At 47.1% G+C, this 20,571-nt stretch overlaps 1 protein-coding gene across 1 annotated transcript in view; it reads right to left on the reverse strand.

The window, feature by feature from the left end:
* LOC115081138 (vomeronasal type-2 receptor 26-like) overlaps nt 1-20,571 on the reverse strand; it is a 43,287-nt gene that overhangs the window by 4,745 nt on the left and 17,971 nt on the right. The window contains exon 3 of the mRNA XM_029585646.1: nt 14,537-15,456. Within this exon, the coding sequence (XP_029441506.1) occupies nt 14,537-15,456 (920 nt within the window). The remainder of the gene's footprint in view (nt 1-14,536; nt 15,457-20,571) is intronic.

Here is a 20,571-nt window from a genome sequence, read left to right on the forward strand (position 1 = left end):
AGTTGTGGTAAGTCTGGGGGGGGGATTAAGGAGGGTGAGGGGGTTTAAATTTTTTTTTTGCACATATGTACATATACCCAACTCATTGGATTTTTTTTATGTCCATATTGGCCGCAAGTGGGACCCCCTTTCGGACATAAAAAATATGAACATAAAATTTTGCTCTGCACATCCCTACAGTGGAGTGCCTCAGGGATCTGTATTGGGACCCTTACTTTTCAATATATTTATAAATGATCTGGAAAGAAATATGACGAGTGAGATAATCAAATTTGCAGATGACACAAAATTGTTCAGAGTAGTTAAATCACAAGCAGATTGTGATAAATTGCAGGAAGACCTTGTGAGACTGGAAAATTGGGCATCCAAATGGCAGATGAAATTTAATGTGGATAAGTGCAAGGTGATGCATATAGGGAAAAATAACCCATGCTATAATTACACAATGTTGGGTTCCATATTAGGTGCTACAACCCAAGAAAGGGATCTAGGCGTCATAGTGGATAACACTGAAATTGTCGGTTCAGTGTGCTGCGGCAGTCAAAAAAGCAAACAGAATGTTGGGAATTATTAGAAAGGGCATGGTGAATAAAACAGAAAATATCGTAATGCCTCTGTATCGCTCCATGGTGAGCCTGCACCTTGAATACTGTGTACAATTCTGGTCGCCGCATCTCAAAAAAGATATAATTGCGATGGATAAGGTACAGAGAAGGGCTACCAAAATGATAAGGGGAATGGAACAGCTCCCCTATGAGGAAAGACTAAAGAGGTTAGGACTTTTCAGCTTGGAGAACAGACGGCTGAGGGGGGATATGATAGAGATGTTTAAAATCATGAGAGGTCTAGAACGGGTAGATGTGAATCGGTTATTTACTCTTTCGGATAATAGAAAGACTAGGGGGCACTCAATGAAGTTAGCATGTGGCACATTTAAAACTAATCGGAGAAAGTTCTTTTTTAATCAATGCACAATTAAACTCTGGAATTTGTTGCCAGAGGATGTGGTTAGTGCAGTTAGTATAGCTGTGTTTAAAAAAGGATTGGATAGGTTCTTGGAGGAGAAGTCCATTACCTGCTATTAAGTTCACTTAGGGGCAGATTTTTTAAAAATACACCAGGCGCGAACAAAAGTAAGCTGGATTTTATAGATACGCGCGTATCTTATAAAATCCGGGGTCGGCACGCGCAAGGGGGTGCACATTTGTGCAACCTGCGCGCGCCGAGCCCAGCGCGAGCTGCATGTTCCCTCCGAGGCCGCTCTGATTTCGGAGCGGCCTCGGAGGGAACTTTTCTTCGCCCTCCCCCCACCTTCCCCCCACCTTCCCCTCCCTTCCCCTACCTAACCCACCCCCCGGCCCTATCTAAACCCCCCCCTTACCTTTGTTGGCAAAGTTACGCCTGAGGGTGGGATTGGGCGGGAAGTAAATCCAAAAAGTATTAGCATCAACACCAAACATTTTCTTATATGGTGTAACCATCTCCGAGTCAGGTACATTATTCAGACCAAATTGTACCACAGCAATCAATGGAAACCACTGCAAGTCATGTCCACATAACAATGTAGTGAGAGTTCATTTTATATTAGGGATGTGAATCGTTTTAGGACGATTAAAATTATCGTCCGATAATTTTAATATCGTCTTAAACCGTTATGGAACATAATACAATACAGATTCTAACGATTTATCGTTATAAATCGTTAGAATCGTGAGCCGGCACACTAAAACCCCCTAAAACCCACCCCCGACCCTTTAAATTAAATCCCCCACCCTCCCGAACCCCCCCCAAATAACTTAAATAACCTGCGGGTCCAGCGGCGGTCCGGAACGGCAGCGGTCCGGAACGGGCTCCTGCTCTGAATCTTATCGTCTTCAGCCGGCGCCATTTTCCAAAATGGCGCCGAAAAATGGCGGCGGCCATAGACGAAAAAGATTGGACGGCAGGAGGTCCTTCCGGACCCCCGCTGGACTTTTGGCAAGTCTCGTGGGGGTCAGGAGGCCCCCCACAAGCTGGCCAAAAGTTCCTGGAGGTCCAGCGGGGGTCAGGGAGCGATTTCCCGCCGCGAATCGTTTTCGTACGGAAAATGGCGCCGGCCATACGCGTATGGCCGGCGCCATTTTCCGTACGGAAAATGGCGCCGGCAGGAGATCGACTGCAGGAGGTCGTTCAGCGAGGGTTCCGGCGCCTCGCTGAACGACCTCCTGCAGTCGATCTCCTGCCGGCGCCATTTTCCGTACGAAAACGATTCGCGGCGGGAAATCGCTCCCTGACCCCCGCTGGACCTCCAGGAACTTTTGGCCAGCTTGTGGGGGGCCTCCTGACCCCCACGAGACTTGCCAAAAGTCCAGCGGGGGTCCGGAAGGACCTCCTGCCGTCCAATCTTTTTCGTCTATGGCCGCCGCCATTTTTCGGCGCCATTTTGGAAAATGGCGCCGGCTGAAGACGACAAGATTCAGAGCAGGAGCCCGTTCCGGACCGCTGCCGTTCCGGACCGCCGCTGGACCCGCAGGTTATTTAAGTTATTTGGGGGGGGGTTCGGGAGGGTGGGGGATTTAATTTAAAGGGTCGGGGGTGGGTTTTAGGGGGTTTTAATGTGCCGATTTTTCGATTTTTCGATTTTTCACGATTTTTAACGATTTTTCACGATATTTTACCCCCCCAAACGGCAACAATACGATTCCCTCCCCCTCCCAGCCGAAATCGATCGTTAAGACGATCGAGGACACGATTCACATCCCTATTTTATATCAGAAGTTTCCTCTCTACCTTGCCACTGCTTCTGGGATGGTAGAGGGCACTGTATTCCACAGTGATACCTAACCCTTCTGCCCAGGACCGAAATGTTTGTGAAGCAAAGGCAGCTCCCAGGACAGGATCAGTGGCGTAAACAGAAATGAATTTTTGGCTGGGCCCAAGGTTAACATGGGTGGGCACTAAACAAAGTCTGAGCCATGGAATTCATATTCTTATTGATAAATACTTTCACACACACACACACCTGACAATAGATTTCTAAATAATCTGCTACAGCTGTTATACTTTTAATATTTTAAACTCAATGACTTCAAGCAGCTACCAACGCTAAACCTAATATATAGTTATGGAAGCATTTCAATTATACTTAGAGATCTCAAGTGGCAGTATCCCATAACTTACAAAGAACCATATACTATTGTACTATAAAGACAAATATCTCATCATGCATCACAGTATTCTGTTTTAAAACCCTCTGGAATGTTGTACCAAAATATTTACCATAATTGAGCAAATGCCTTATTAATCTGTATCAATAAAACAGATAAATATCTCTGAAGACTTCTTTTCCTTTCCTATGGCTCAACTATTTAGTTTTAGTCTTCCTCTGATGGTGACATTTGCTGAATCGAGTCCAGGGGCTCCTGACATTCATCCCCATTTCTATACAAAGGAAGAACAGAAAAAAGACTGTTCTGGATAAAGAGATGTCTTGAAGGTGGTCACATCCTTTGGCTGACAGCTGGGATGTATCCTTAGCGGTGTGGAGAGGATAACTGGGTAGACAGTTGAAAAAGGCTATCCAGCCCTGTCATTTACTAAGCTATCATCATGTAAACATACACTCTGCATCCACAAATAAGATTGATACAATTGCCTACATCCTAGTAAAATACCTCACCTCGGGCACACACCAGAACCGACCTTCACCAAAGTACAGAAAGACCACACAATATAAATATGGAGATAGAAACTGGAATGGAAAACCAAAAAGGCCACTCTGCATGCAGTGCAAACCTGGAGAAATGGAAAGAGAAATATAGCACCTAACAGTCCCAGGATCTGCAATAATGCACACAAACTAAGCCGCACAAAGTTACACCTGCATTATGGAACATATAACAACCCTATCTATGAAAAGGCAACACTACAAATATTAAATCAGGTCCTAAACACTAATACACCTCATATTAGGAAAACAGAACAAGCCAAGCTGCTATAGAGCCCCACACAGAAATAACTGTAAAACTATATTAATAAATGTTTCAAAACAGCTGATGAACAGAATAACATACAACAAAACATAAAAATTATTAAACATTGTCCAAATATCAATAAAATATTTCAAAACAGCAGACACATCACATAATACTCAATAATTAAAATGGCAGTCAATCAAGAAAAATGAACTTAAAATGCCACCTTTACTTACCCTTTCCAGCAACTCTCCTACTCCTTTCCCTTGAAAGCACATTAGAGATGTGCTTCGTTTTTTTCTGCCGGGTCGTTTTTTGACTCGGATACCTCGTGGTAAATTTCAGGTTTTCTCGTTTCGTTTTTTTGAAAAACGAAACGAGGAAACCCGAAACCGGGCCAAAAAACGAAACGGCAAAAAAAAAGCTTAAAAAAAACCCACCCCAAGCATTTAAAATTCGTTTTCTAAATACAAACTACCCCCCCATCCCGATCCCTCCCCAAGACTTACTAAGTAGTACATCCCTGGTGGTCCAGCGGGGTCCCGGCTTTCATTTGCCCTCCGTGCCCGGTGTAGTGCAAGCCCTGCGCCTCAAAATGGTGCCGAATAGCCCGAACTACCATGTCACAGGGGCTTTCGGCGCTATTGGTCAGCCCCTGTCACATGGCCATCGGCGCCATCTTGTGCTTCTGTCATGTGACAGGGGCTGACCAATGGCGCCGAAAGCCTCTGTGACATAGTATGGGCAAAGGCTATCGGCGCCATTTTGGTTACTGGCAGCCGAAAACGAAATCGCTTTCGGAACCCTGCTGGACCCCCAGGGATTATTGGCAAGCCTTGGGGGGGGGGGGGTCAGGAGGGGGAAAATTCATTTCGGGTTTCGGGGACAACGAAACAGCAACGAAGTAGGAAATTTCGTTCAATTTCCTACTTCAGGCGAAAAACGATACACATCTCTAAAGCACATACCAAGAGCAGCAGCAGCAGCTGCTGAAGCTCTGTCCTTATGGTCCTCTTCGTTAGGGCCCACAAGTCACACACACAGGGCAGGTGCAAGAGTATTTGGCACCCTAGGCGAACCCTCAGTAATGCAACCCCTCCCCTGGATTATGTATTGGCAGCAGCTCTGGCACAGCGCCCCGTCCTTTGGTATTGGATTTGTCACAGGACGTCTTGTGCTGATGGCAGTTTGCAACCCCCCCCCCCAAAAAAAAACATATGGTGGCGCCCGAGGCCACTGCCTAGTTTGCCTAATGGAAGCACCGGCCCTGCGCACAAACACCAATTAAACCCTACGATCAGTCTCTGTCTCTCACACACCGCAGTCACTTCCCTGCCCAGACTTTGTCTCTCACACACACCCTAGTCACTTCCCTGCCCAGACTCTGTCTCTCACACACACCCCCAGTCACCTCCCCTGCCCAGACTCTGTCTCTCACACACACACCCCAGTCACCTCCCTGCCCAGACTGTCTCTCACACACACCCAGTCACTTCCCTGCCCAGACTGTCTCTCACACACACTCCAGTCACCTCCCTGCCCAGACTCTGTCTCTCACACACACCCCAGTCACCTCCCTGCCGTCTCTGTCTTTCACACACACCAGTCACTTCCCTGCCCAGACTCTGTCTCTCACACATACCCCAGTCACCTCCCTGCCCAGACTCTGTCTCTCACACATACCCCAGTCACTTCCCTGCTCAGAGTCTGTCTCTCACACACATCCCTGTCTCTCACAGACATCCCAGTCACTTCCCTGCCCAGACTCTGTCTCTCACACACACCCCAGTCACCTCCCTGCCCAGACTCTGTCTCTCACACACACCCCAGTCACTTCCCTGCCCAGACTCTGTCTCTCACACACACCCCAGTCACCTCCCTGTCCAGACTCTGTCTCTCACACACACCCAGTCACTTCCCTGCCCAGACTCTGTCTCTCACACACACTCCAGTCACCTCCCTGCCCAGTCTCTGTCTCTCACACACACCCCAGTCACCTCCCTGCCCAGTCTCTGTCTTTCACACACCCCAGTCACCTCCCTGCCCAGACTCTGTCTCTCAAACACACACCCCAGTCACCTCCCTGCCCAGACTCTGTCTCTCACACATACCCCAGTCACCTCCCTGCCCAGAGTCTGTCTCTCAAACACACCCCAGTCACCTCCCTGCCCAGACTCTGTCTCTCACACATACCCCAGTCACCTCCCTGCCCAGAGTCTGTCTCTCAAACACACCCCAGTCACCTCCCTGCCCATAGTCTGTCTCTCACACACATCCCTGTCTCTCACACACACCCCAGTCACCTCCCTGCCCAGACTCTGTCTCTCACACAAACCCGTCACCTCCCGCCCAGACTCTATCTCTCACACACACCCCAGTCACATCCCTGCCCAGAGTCTGTCTCTCACACACACCCCAGTCACCTCCCTGCCCAGACTCTGTCTCTCACACACACCCCAGACACTTCCCTTCCCAGGCTCTGTTTCTCACACACACCCCAGTCACCTCCCTGCCCAGACTGTCTCTCACATACACCCGTCACCTCCCTGCCCAGACTCTGTCTCTCACACACACCCCAGACACTTCCCTTCCCAGGCTCTGTTTCTCACACACACCCCAGTCACCTCCCTGCCCAGTCTCTGTCTCACACACACACCCCAGTCACCTCCCTGCCCAGAGTCTGTCTCTCAAACACACCCCAGTCACCTCCCTGCCCATAGTCTGTCTCTCACACACATCCCTGTCTCTCACACACACCCCAGTCACCTCCCTGCCCAGACTCTGTCTCTCAAACAAACCCGTCACCTCCCGCCCAGACTCTGTCTCTCACACACACTCCAGTCACTTCCCTGCCCAGACTTTGTCTCTCACACACACCCCAGTCACCTCCCTGCCCAGACTCTCTCACACACACCCCAGTCACTTCCCTGCCCAGACTCTGTCTCTCACACACACATCCCTGTCTCTCACACACATCCCAGTCACTTCCCTGCCCAGACTCTGTCTCTCACACACATCCCAGTCACTTCCCTGGCTAGACTCTCTCTCAAACACACCCCAGTCACCTCCCTGCCCAGACTCTGTCTCTCAAACACACTCCAGTCACCTCCCTGCCCAGATTGTCTCTCACACACACCCCAGTCACCTCCCTGCCCAGACTCTGTCTCTCACACAGACCCCAGTCACCTCCCTGCCCAGATCGTCTCTCACACACACCCCAGTCACCTCCCAGCCCAGACTGTCTCTCACACAGACCCCAGTCACCTCCCTGCCCAGATTCTGTCTCTCACATACCCCAGTCACTTCCCTGCCTAGACTCTGTCTCTCACACACACCCCAGTCACCTCCCTGCCCAGACTCTGTCTCTCAAACACACTCCAGTCACCTCCCTGCCCAGACTCTCTCACACACACCCGTCACCTCTATGCCTAGACTCTGTCTCTCACACAGACCCCAGTCACCTCCCTGCCCACACTCTTGTCTCTCACACACACCCCAGTCACCTCCCTGCCCAGACTCTGTCTCTCACACACTCCCCAGTCACTTCCCTGCCCAGACTCTGTCTCTCACACACATCCCTGTCTCTCACACACATCCCAGTCACTTCCCTGCCCAGACTCTGTCTCTCAAACACACTCCAGTCACCTCCCTGCCCAGACTGTCTCTCACACACACCCCAGTCACCTCCCTGCCCAGACTCTGTCTCTCACACATACCCCAGTCACCTCCCTGCCCAGATTATGTCTCTCACATACCCGTCACTTCCCTGCCCAGACTCTGTCTCTCAAATACACTCCAGTCACCTCCCTGCCCAGACTGTCTCTCACACACACCCCAGTCACCTCCCTGCCCAGACGCTGTCTCTCACACACCCCAGTCACTTCGCTGCCCAGACTCTGTCTCTCACACACATCCCTGTCTCTCACAGATATCCCAGTCACTTCCCTGCCCAGACTCTGTCTCACACACATCCCTGTCTCTCACACACATCCCAGTCACTTCCCTGCCCAGACTCTGTCTCTTACACACATCCCAGTCACTTCCCTGCCCAGACTCTGTCTCTTACACACATCCCAGTCACGTCCCTGCCCAGACTCTGTCTCTCACACACACCCCAGTCACCTCCCTGCCCAGATTCTGTCTCTCACACACACCCCATTCACCTCCCTGCCCAGATTCTGTCTCTCACACACATCCCAATCACTTCCCTATCCAGACTCTGTCTCTCACACACATCCCTGTCTCTCACACACATCCCAGTCACCTCCCTGCCCAGACTCTGTCTCTTACACACACCCCAGTCACCTCCCTGCCCAGATTCTGTCTCTCACACACACCCCATTCACCTCCCTGCCCAGATTCTGTCTCTCACACACATCCCAATCACTTCCCTGCCCAGACTCTGTCTCTCACACACACCCCAATCATTTCCCTGACCAGACTCTATCTCTCACACACATCCCTGTCTCTCACAGACATCCCATTCACTTCCCTGCCCAGACTCTGTCTCTCACACACATCCCTGTCTCTCACACACATCCCAGTCACCTCCCTGCCCAGACTCTGTCTCTCACACACATCCCAATCACTTCCCTACCCAGACTCTGTCTCTCACACACACCCCAGTCACTTCCCTGCCCAGACTCTGTGTCTCACACACATCCCAGTCACATCCCTGCCCAGACTCTTTCTCTCACACACATCCCAGTCACCTACCTGCCCAGTCTCTCTCACACACACCCCAGTCACTTCCCTGCCCTGCACTTCCAGCCCGTGGCTTGAACACTGCCACTCTTCCCAGCCCGATGCCCCCCCTTCTTCCTGCCCCACCAGCCAATCAGAGGTTTCCTCCTCCCACTGGCAGGAATAAGGCTTCCGATTTGCCCGCGGGGGCAAGAAGAAGGCAGGAGGTTTCCCATTGGCCCGTGGGGGCAGGAAGAAGGGAGGAGGTTTCCCATTGGCCCGCGGGGGCAGGAAGAAGGGAGGAGGTTTCCCATTCGCCCGTGGGGCAGGAAGAAGGTAAAGGGAAGTATTATTGGGGCTGTGGGACACCGGGAGCCGCAACGCATCAGCTGGTTTTATTAATTTTTTTTCTCCCTTGGGTGTCTGCTGATGCTTTTTATTGGCTGCAGAGTCTTGCAAAGAAATTTGGGTGGGCCTGAATGGAAAGTGGGTGGGCCACTGCCCACCCAGGCCCACCCATAGCTACGCCACTGCTATCAATGCATATCCAGCATAGCTCTCTGCTTCAATGGCAGGGGGAATGAAGAAAAGAGGATTTATATTCAAACAAGGACTGAATTACATAGTCTGGGTAAACAAATAAGCATGGGTGTAGCTTGCTTGTTTATTTATTTATTTATTTATTTATTTTTCTATACCGACATTCGATTTGACATATCAGATCGGTTTATATATTACAAGATGTCTAAGGCTAGATGTTATGGCGGTTGCTACCCCGAATCAAGCCTGATACTTCACTTGGAATACACATCCAGCGCAGCTCAATGCTTCAATGGCAGGGGGAATGAAGAAAAGAGGATTTATATGCAAACATCCAACAAGGACTGAATTGCACAGGCTGGTAAACAAGCATGGGAGTAGCTTGCTTATTACTGTGGTTACTACCCCTAACCAATTATCTAGGATACTTCACTTAGATGCAGCTCCAGCACTGCTATCTACATTGATTGCGTGGTTGGAAGGGAAATAGAACCAAAAAGTTACTTATAAGGGACAAGAGTAACAGATAAGTATGAAAAAAAATGTGTGAAAGCTTACTGGGTAGACTGGATGGACCATTTGGTCTTCTTCTGCCGTCATTTCTATGTTTCTATGTTTTGAGCCACCATGTTTAAAAGTGAGTCACTGACATCATACATATGCATTGGTATCTAGTTGATGTTGGCAGACAACATGTTAAGCACCCAGACTGACAAGTTCCCCCTGCCTACTCTTTCCTTGCTGTGTTCATCACTCATAGAAACATAGAAACATAGAAATGACAGCAGAAGAAGACCAATCAGCCCATCCAGTCTGCCCAGCAAGCTTCACATTTCTTTTTTCTCATACTTATCTGTTTCTCTTGGCTCTTAGTAACCTTTGGTTCTATTTCCCTTTCACCCCCACCATTAAGGTAGAGAGCAGTGATGGAGCTGCATCCAAGTGAAATATCAAGCTTGATTAGTTAGGGGTAGTAACCGCCGCAATAAGCAAGCTACACCCATACCTATTTGTTTACCCAGACTATGCTATTCAGCCCTTATTGGTTGTTTTTCTTCTCCCCTGCCGTTGAAGCAGAGAGCTATGCTGGATATGCGTGAAGTATTAGTTTTTCTTCTCCCTTGCCGTTGAAGCAGAGAGCTATGTTGGATATGCGTGAAGTATTAGTTTTTCTTCTCCCCTGCCGTTGAAGCAGAGAGCTATGCTGTATATGCATTGAAAGTGAAGTATGCATTGAAAGCCACATTAACTATCAACAAATATTGAATAAGCCTAATAATTGGTAATACCTATAGCCTTTGAACTCTCCGTTAATTTTACATACTCTTACCCTCCCCTGGGTTTTGTTTTGTTTTTAATTTGGAGATGGCAGCCCTCCATCCTTCCGCTCCATGAAGCTGGAACACCAACCACTGGCCACTGGCATCCCGCTCCGTGAATGCCTCTGTGGCTACTGTTGCGCCGTGCAGTGTTTTGCTGCCTCCTCTTTATACACATCCTCTAGACCTGATGGACCTTATCTGTTACTCTTGGCTCTTAGTAACCTTTTGATTCTATTTCCCTTCTACCCCCACCATTAATGTAGAGAGCAGTGTTGGAACTGCCTCTAGGTGAAATATCTAGCTTAATTAGTTAGGGGTAGTAACTGCCGCAATAAGCAAGCTATACCCATGTTTATTTGTTTACCAAGACTAAATAATTCAGACCTTGTTGGTTTTTTTCTGTATATAGATCTACTTTTCTTCATTCCCCCTGCCGTTGAAGCAGAGAGCTATGCTGGATATGCATTGAAAGTGAAGTATCTGACTTTCTCCCCTGCCGTTGAAGCAGAGAGTTATGCTGAATATGCATTGAAAGTTAACTATGAGACTTCCTCCCCTGCTGTTGAATCAGAGAGCTATGCTGGATATGGTCCTATCACTGCCCTCTGAGGTAAGGAATTCTCCAGCTCTAGAAGCTTGACTGCCTTCAGGAGGTCACGTCTCCTACAGTTTTGCAATTTACTGGGGAATATAACCATGTCATCCCTTCACCCATTCTAGCAACTTGCCATTGCCCCCTATATATACCTCCGATCATATGAAAGCCCTATTGCTGTTCCATTTTGGATAACCTTGTTACCTTTCCCTGGAAACTTGATATAGCTATAGTGCTATTTTCTCCTAGTTGATGTCCTCCTCTGTTAGGCCCTTTACCATTCCAGGTACTGGTCATACACATTCCCGTAGTTAAACTGAACCCAGACCCCTCCATTTATTTATTTTACCTCTCCCCTTCCAATGTTTGCTGAATCTGTGTCAAGCCTGTAACAGGTTGAAGGATGCAATGTGTATGTATATATATATATATATATATATATATATATATATATATATATATATATATATTGTGATGCAGTACGACCTGGCCCGGGGCAGAAACAGCCAAGACACAGCCAAGCAGAAGCTAGTGGTACCAAACTTAGCCACCGGAGGGCGCTGAGGAAAGAAGCAAAGACTACACTTCCCAGGTTCCCTGAACCAACACCTGACCCCTGGCTGGAGCCTGAGCAGGAACAGGTGGAGGACATTGGGACTGATCCCTATGACTCAGCAGAGTCCATGGACGTTGAGGAAGAGGACGTGCCACCGTGGTGGAGTTGGCCACAAAAGCCCGGCTCCTCAGAGTCTCAGGAGGAGGAGATGGAGGTAAGCTGGGGAGAGGAAAGCTCCAGCTGTTCCTCTATGGAGGTGGAATAACCAGGAGGTTGGGGGATGGTAAATCCTGTATTGCTGTATGGATGTATGAGAAAGGCTGGAAGGGAATTGTGGTTTTAAATGCTGTTTACCCTGGGCTTGTAAGGACAACCACGCATTAGTATAAGGCTGCAGCCAGCGAGCTACAGCACCACATTAAACTCTTTATTGATTAAGATCCTTTTTCTGTGTACTGTTTGGGAGTGCCAGGACTGGGCCTGGCACTCTGACTAGAGGCTGTGAGGAGTCCATAGCAGCGCTGTGCATGAGCTGTGCAAGGGGACGGGACGTGGCATAGGAGCAAAGCCGGAGGCCTGAAGCCCAGCAAAGCCCCACAGCGTGCTGAGCGGATGGGCCTGATCGTGACAAAATATATATATATATATATATATATATATATTCTGTATTTTCATGCTGAATATATTGATGCTATCTAAACTTCGTTATTTTAACTGCCAGGGTCAGATTAGTGATGGATGAAAACATTTATCATGGCTTAAGATAAAGGCTCACGAAAAATGTCTTGTTGACCTCACAGCCAAACTTGTATTGTTTATTTAATTTAATATATCAAGTAATTATCAAAATCAACATAGTTTACATTAAAAAGACACAGATAAAATTTCCAATATCAAATACAATACACATATACAAAAACTATGAAAGCTAAAAACTTAGGGGTGGATTTTAAAAAGGTTACGTGTGTATATTACACACGTAACCGCAAATACCCACTTCTACACGTGCCAAGCCTATTTTGTATAGGTCCAGCGACACGCGCAAGCCCCAGGATGCACGTATGTCCCGGGGCTTGAAAAAAGGGGCGGGGAGAGGGCGGGGCGGGACCGAGGCCTCCGGCACAGCGGCCGTGCTGGGGAATCGCACGCCGGCACTTGGCCACGCCGGCACTTGGCACGCAACCTACGCCTGCCTGGAGGCAGGCGCGACTTTAAAAACAAAGGTCGGGGGGGGGTTTAGGTAGGGCTGGGGGGTGAGTTAGGGAGGGGAAGGTGGGGGGGGCAGAAGGAGAGTTCCCTCCGAGGCCGCTCCAATTTCGGAGCGGCCTCGGAGGGAACAGGGAAAGCCATTGGGGCTCCCCTAAGGCTCGGCGCGTGCAAGGTGCACAAGTGTGCACCCCCTTGCGTGCGCCAACCCCGTATTTTATAACATGCGCGCGGCTGCATGCGCGTGATATAAAATTGGGCGTAGATTTGTGAGAGCCGGGTTGCGCACACAAATCTATGCCTGCGCGTATCTCTTAAAATCCGGCCCTTGTTATTTAGAATCATCAGCACAAAGTACTCAATGATTAAAGGTTTGATAGAAAAACAAAGCCCAAAAATTCTTCCTGAATTTTAAATAATCAAACTCAAGCCTAATGTGAACTGGAAGTGAGTTCCACAACATTATTTCTATTTCTATTTTTATTGGATGTCTTGTATGAAATGTTTGTAAACCGTTGTGATGTCTACTCTAAACGACGGTATAGAAAACCGAACAAACAAATAAATAACTAAATAAATAAATCTCAGTATGTGAAGGTAGTCTTAACACACCCAGCTGAGAATAAGGTAACAACCTTGAAAAAGAAGAATGCATTAAAAGATTAGAAAGATATGTTGGCTGATCTTGTGCAATACTCACAGTGAATATGTATAAGATAAATTTACATGCATAGGAGAAATAGCATATACAGATTTGTCTCATGCATATTCATTGTGGATATAATGAAAACCCATCTGGCTGTAGTCACCATGATCGGTTTGGGAAACTCGGGCTTACGGAATGAGAGAAGGTACTGGTTATGAAGTTGGACATTGGGTGAAGTAAATGTAAAGACATAATCAAGCTCTAATAAACATTAGTCAGCAATTGATTATTCATTTCAGAGATGCTACATGTTCATTACATTGAAAGTGTTTGTAATCTCTAGTAACACCAGATTGGTTGAGATGGTCATAAGAGCATAAGAGCATAAGATATGCCATACTGGGTCAGACCAAGGGTCCATCAAGCCCGGTATTCTGTTTCCAACAGTGGCCAATCCAAGTCACAAGTACCTGGCAAGTACCCAAACATTATAAATTACAAGCTACTATTGCTTATTAATTACCACAATAGCAGTTTATGGATTTTTCCTCTAGGAACTTATCCAAACCTTTTTTAAACTTAGTTATGCTAATTGCTGTAACCACATCCTCTAGCAATGAATTCCAGAGCTTAACTATGCGTTGAGTGAAAAATATTTTTTTTCAGTTTGTTTTAAATGAACTACTTGCTAACTTCATGGAGTGTCCTCTGGTCCTTCTATTATCTGAGAGAGTAAATAACTGATTTACATTAACTTGTTCAAGTCCTTTCATGATTTTGTAGACTTCTATCATATCGCTGCTCAGTCCTCTCTTCTCCAAACTGAACAGTCATGTGATGACTCAGTTATGTTTCTTCCAAGTTCTAAAATTCAACTTCACAGAGGGGTGATTTTTTTTAGATCACCTGTCAACCAAGTTCTTTTTTTCTTTTATTTACTAAGGCTGCTTCTTCAAGAAAAAATTATTTTCAGAAAACATGATCACATCATGCAAAATATGATATTTATTAATCAATATGTTACAAGACAATTACCTTGCCTTTTTTGAGGCTCCCTGTGGCTTTCCCCATTAGGAATTCCTTGGTGTTCATGTCTGGTCTGATTAGGATGATATAACATTTGGGAAAGAATATACAACCCAACAACCCAGCACTGGAGGACAAAATTGCAAATATTTCCACAGCCACAGTGTATTTTCCTCTTGTGCTCAGATAAGTAGGAATGAAAGAGATCCAGACAGCAATGAATATAAGCATGCTGAAGGTGATGAACTTAGCCTCATTAAAGCTGTCAGGCAACTTTCTAGCTAAAAAGGCTACAATGAAGCTGATAGTAGACAACAAGCCCATGTATCCCAGCATGAGGCAGAATGCAATCAATGACCCTTCATTGCATTCAAGGACTACTTTTCCCATCTGGGATTTCATGTTCATTTGGGGAAATGGGGGAGCCACGATCAGCCAAGTGACACAGATGAGGACCTGGACCAGGCTGCAGGTCAATACCAGGACGTTGGGCAGACGTGGTCCCACCCATGTCTTTAGCATGCTGGTTGGCTTGGTGGCCTTGAAGGCTATGACCACCATGATGGTCTTTGCCAACAGACATGAGATACAGATGGCAAATACAATGCCAAATGCCATCTGACGCACCATACAGGTCAGTGTTGTGGGGTGGCCAATGAACACTAATGAGCACCCAAAGCCCAGGATGAGGGCCACTAACAGGAGGTAGCTGAGTTCACAGTTGTTTGCTTTTACAACTGGAGTGTGGCAGTTCTGGATAAAGACAACAAGGATAGCAGCTGGCATCAGGGCACCAAGCACGGACATAACACCCAAAACAATGCCCAAGGCTTCTTGAAAAGACAGAAATTCAATAGACTTCTTCTGGCATTCAGTTTGTCTCTTAGTGGGCCATTGGTCATCAGGGCACTTCATGCACTCTGTGGCATCTGTAAGAAGAAGCAATTGCAGAGATGTCTTTGATGAGGAAAATCAAAATGGGAGTATCAATCATCTTTAGATATTCTTTATCTTTTTCCATCTTCTTTGTACCTATCATCTTGTTAAATTAAATCTATGTAGCCTGTTTGTGGAAGCATTATTATTATTTTGTGCTTAATTTGTTATGCTTGTGTTAATGTTGTATTTTATTAAATGTTTCATGCTTGTAGAAACCTTGCTATTTTGAATCCTGCCTTCAGTAGTCATTTATGAATGGAAGGGCAGTTTTTAATTCAATAAACTAAATTAAACTATGCCAAATTAGAAGATTTTTTTGTCCAGCCTGGTGAAATCCATAAGTAGTGTCCAACTAAAATATGTGTGAGATATGGCTTCTGAAAATATTAAACTACTCAAAAATCCATGTTTCTTATAGGCTATAGTGTCTAGGTGATAGTCAATCGAAAGTGCTAAAAATGATAACTATCGAACCTCAAATTTTCACATAAGTCACATCTGGTTCCTTTTAAATAACCATCATATTGGGCATCATCATAAGTGAGAACCAGAATTTCAACTATGCCATTCTTTATAATCATCGGTCATTTTTTCAATAACTTATGTGGAATAACGATATTCTTTGTGTTTAAAGTTTTTTTCTTATTAGTGCAATTATTTCACCACAATAAAGTTTCTCTTCACAAAACTTGTAAGTTCATATATCTTCACTTATATTGAAAACATATTAACAATCCATTTAGCTGTCTGGAGACGCCAGAAATCTGATTGTCCCTTTTGAAAGGAGTTGATGCTTATTTTATTCACCCAAATTTAATGTCCGACATGTTCTGTGTTTCGTAAAAGATTCCTTCATCATGGGGCAAACACATACCTTGGAACATATCACAAAACAAAATTCAGTATAGAATCATAATAATATTCCGCAGAACAGAAACAGAAAAACAAACCTTCTTACAACATGTCTCCCTGTTCGGCGCTTCTTGTCCATATCAAGTCGCGTCTACCGGAAGGAGGAGAACATTAGCTGTTTTTAAACCCTCCTAAAACTGTCAATCAACAGAGGTGTATCTTATATGATTGAATACCAATCAATAGCCAAATTTAGACCTGCAGGATGTACACTATTCAACTTAAAAATCCATTCTTGTTCCTTTAAATTGGATTTTATGTTTTCAATATAAGTGAAGATATATGAACTTACAAGTTCCTTTAAATTGGAACAAGAATGGATTTTTAAGTTGAACAGTGTACACCCTGCAGGTCTAAATTTGGCTATTGATTGGTATTCATATAAGATACACCTCTGTTGATTGACAGTTTTAGGAGGGTTTAAAAACAGCTAATGTTCTCCTCCTTCCGGTAGACGTGACCGGATATGGACTAGAAGCGCCAAACAGGTAGACATTTTGTAAGAAGGTTTGTTTTTCTGTTTCTGTTTGTTGCGTCCGTCGGTCCTCGATGGCTTCGCCCCGTTTACTTCACCTTATTCACAGCTCCTCCCGCTTACCTGGGAAAGATGGCTACCACAGCATCGACAAGCCGACTTCTCTGGCATCCCCAGAACGGCCATGGTGCAGCCTCCTGCCATTGCTCCTCCCAGTTACCTACTAGGGTGTGCGCGCACGTGCAACCCACATCTTTGTACCACCCTTGGCGCAAACCTCGAGGGTGTTCCCTCATGCTGACATCATGCCATCCGGGTATATTACCTTCAATCATTTGCTAACTCCCTGAGTTAGCAAGGACTCAAATCCGTTCCTGTCTACGTTACTCTGCCGCTTCCGTGCTGCCACAGGAAGCTCTCTCTCTGCCCTTCGGGGTAATTGTTAACCTGGGTACCTGCTCCTCGGGGGCCCTCTGCTTTATTTCAGGTGCCTTATAGGGAAAAGGTACTCGCTCCTCGAGGGCCTGCTCTCCCTGCCTCGGTGCCTGTACCTTCTACAACATACCTGGTGGAATCGCATACCAACAGCTAACACCTAGTGAGTACTCTAACTCTCAGTCTATCTCATCCACAGTATCTCCTCGCTGGGAGACCTGCTGCAGAACCTCCTGATGTCATCAAGGAGAGAAGGGCTCCCTCTGCCGTGGTCCCTGAGACTACAACCACAGACTGCCTCACTACTGCCACCTCTGGTGGAGATCTTCAAGCTGTTAAAATAAAGATCTTTCCTGTGTTTTGTGTGTACGAGTCTAGCCCAGTGCTGTGGCTCCTCACGGGGCTCCTCCCCGGTGGCGTGGTAATCTCCACAGCACCCAAGGATCCACAAAACACACGATATCATAACACTGTTCTGCGGAATATTATTATGATTCTACATTGAATTTTGTTTTGTAATATGTTCCAAGGTATTGGTTTGCCCTATGATGAAGGAATCTTTTCCAAAACACAGACCATGTTGGGCATTAAATTTGGGTGAATAACTGTTGCTGTTGCGGGGTGATGTGGACCCTTGGACCGGCCTGATGGAACTGGAAGCTCCGTAGAGGGCAGGCCGGGAGGCGCAACCAAGCTGAAGTGCTGGAGGCGTCTTCACCCAGGAGATCCTAGATCCCCCCAGGAGGAGCCCATAGGGATCTGGACCGCTGGGACTTAGGTGGCAGCAGCAAGGTGAGTCGAGGAGAAGGTCCGAAGGTCAGGGCAGGCGGCAGGCACAGAACATCAGAAGCAAGCTGGGGTCAGGTACCAGGAGATCAGCAGCGAGAGAAACAACCGGAGCTGGATCCTGGACAGGAACACGGAAGGGGAGACAGGACCCACCGGAAGAACTGGCAGGCTCCGCAGGGCTGGAGAGCTGGATCGGCAGGGGCCAAGGCAGCAGGAACCAGGACAGCAGGATCAGCAGGAACCAAGGCAGCAGGATCAGCAGAACCAAGGCAGCAGGATCAGCAGGAACCAAGGCAGCAGGATCAGCGGGATCAGGACAGCAACTAGACACTCCAAGGAGAGACCACGTTGCAAGGCGAAGTTCTGGAGTCAGACACTGGCCTTAAGTACTCTGCCGGCGTCTGACATCATCCAGGGGGCTGTCCAGCACTTCCGGGTGCTGGAGCTTTAAAAACTCCGTCTTCGCGCATGCGCGTAGCAACGCGGGGGGCGGAGTCAGTGTCGGCCTCGGCGGCGTCTCCCTCGTGGAGACGCCGCAGCCATGCGGCCTAGCAGGCCAGGAACCCAGTGGTCTAACCCGTGGTCCGGAGCGAGGGTAAGCGGCCACGGCCCCGATCGTGAGAGAGGCGACCAGGGCCGCAACAATAACATCAGTATCAACTCCTTTCAGAAGGGACAATCAGATTTCCAGGGTCTCCAGACAGCTAAGTGGATTGTTAATATGTTTTCAATATAAGTGAAGATATATGAACTTACAAGTTTTGTGAAGAGAAACTTTATTGTGGTGAAATAATTTCATTAATAAGAAAAAAAACTTTAAACACAAAAAATATCATTATTCCACATAAGGCATTGAAAAAATGACCGATGATTATAAAGAACGGCAGAGTTGAAATTGTGGTTCACACTTATGATGATGCCCAATATGATGGTTATTTAAAAGGAACCAGATGTGGCATATGAGAAAATTTGAGGTTTGATAGTTCTGAAAATGTTATCCAGTTTCAGCCATCATAGGGGTTATACATAAATTAAAGACTAAATTGACACATTACCCCTTGAATATGAGACATTTTCCCATAGCACTTCATATAAATATGGCTTGCAATGTTTATTCCCTCACCAGTCCCATGAAAAGCAGGAGACTTTCAAAGTTGTGTTATCTTCTATTCAACCATCCAAAACAACTGAGATAATTAATGTTACCAGCTCACACTCATTAAAACTTCAATGAGAAATAACTACAATTGAAACCACCATTCGAATCCACTCCCCGTCTGACCCTGAGCAATTTATGACCTGTCCCCCTACATATTTGCTATTCAACCTTTCTCATTTAGCCTTCCAGGCCCCCACACTCTATCAGTCATTGCCACGGTGCTATCTAGTAGGGATGTGAATTGTTTTTTGACAGTTTAAAACAATCGTCAGATATATTTTAAATTGTCAAAAATCATTAAGAGTCGCGATACAATAGAAATTCCCCCGATTTATCGTGAAAAATCGTAAATCGGGGAAGGGGGAGGGTGGGGAAAACCGGCACACCAAAAAAAACCCTAAACCCACCCCGACCCTATAAAACGAATCTCTTACCTTCCCCCACCTCCCAAACCCCCCCAAAACTTTTTACGAGTACCTGGTGGTCCAGTGGGGGCGCGGGGACCGATCTCCCGCTCTCGGTCCATCGGCGCCATTTTGGCTGCCACTCAAAAATAGCGCCGATGGCCCGATAAAAAAAAAACCCACCCGACCCTTTGAAAACGACCCCTTAGCTTCCCCCACCCTCCCGATCCCCCCAAAACATTTTAAAATTACCTGGTGGTCTAGTGGTGGTCCCGGGAGCGATCTCCCATTCTCGGGCCGTCGGCTGCCACTCATAAAGATGGCGTCGATGGCCCTTTGCCCTTACCATATGACAGGGTATCCGTGCCATTGGCCGGCCCCTGTCACATGGTAGGAGCACTGGCTGGCCGGCGCCATCTTTAAAGATGGCCACCGCCGTATTTAAAGATGGCCGCCGCCATCTTTAAAGATAGCGTCGGCCATCCAGTGCTCCTACCATGTGACAGGAGCCGGCCAATGGCACGGATACCCTGTCACATGGTAAGGGCAAAGGGCCATCGGCGCCATCTTTATGAGTGGCAGCCGACGGCCCGAGAACGGGAGATCGCTCCCGGGACCACCACTAGAGCACCAGGTAATTTTAAAATGTTTTGGGGGGCTCGGGAGGGTGGGGGAAGCTAAGGGGTCATTTTTAAAGGGTCGGGTGTGTTGTTTTTTTATCGGGCCATCGGCGCCATTTTTGAGTGGCAGCCAAAATAGCGCCGATGGCCCGAGAGCGGGAGATCGGTCCCCGCGCCCCCACTGGACCACCAGGTAATCGTAAAATGTTTTGGGGGGGTTCGGGAGGGTGGGGGAAGGTAAGGGGTTAATTTTAAAGGGTCGGGCCTCACTAAAAAAAATAATAACGATGTGAATCGGAACCAATTCCGAT

The sequence above is a fragment of the Rhinatrema bivittatum genome, chromosome 19 (genome assembly GCF_901001135.1).
Source record: "Rhinatrema bivittatum chromosome 19, aRhiBiv1.1, whole genome shotgun sequence".
NCBI lineage: Eukaryota > Metazoa > Chordata > Amphibia > Gymnophiona > Rhinatrematidae > Rhinatrema > Rhinatrema bivittatum.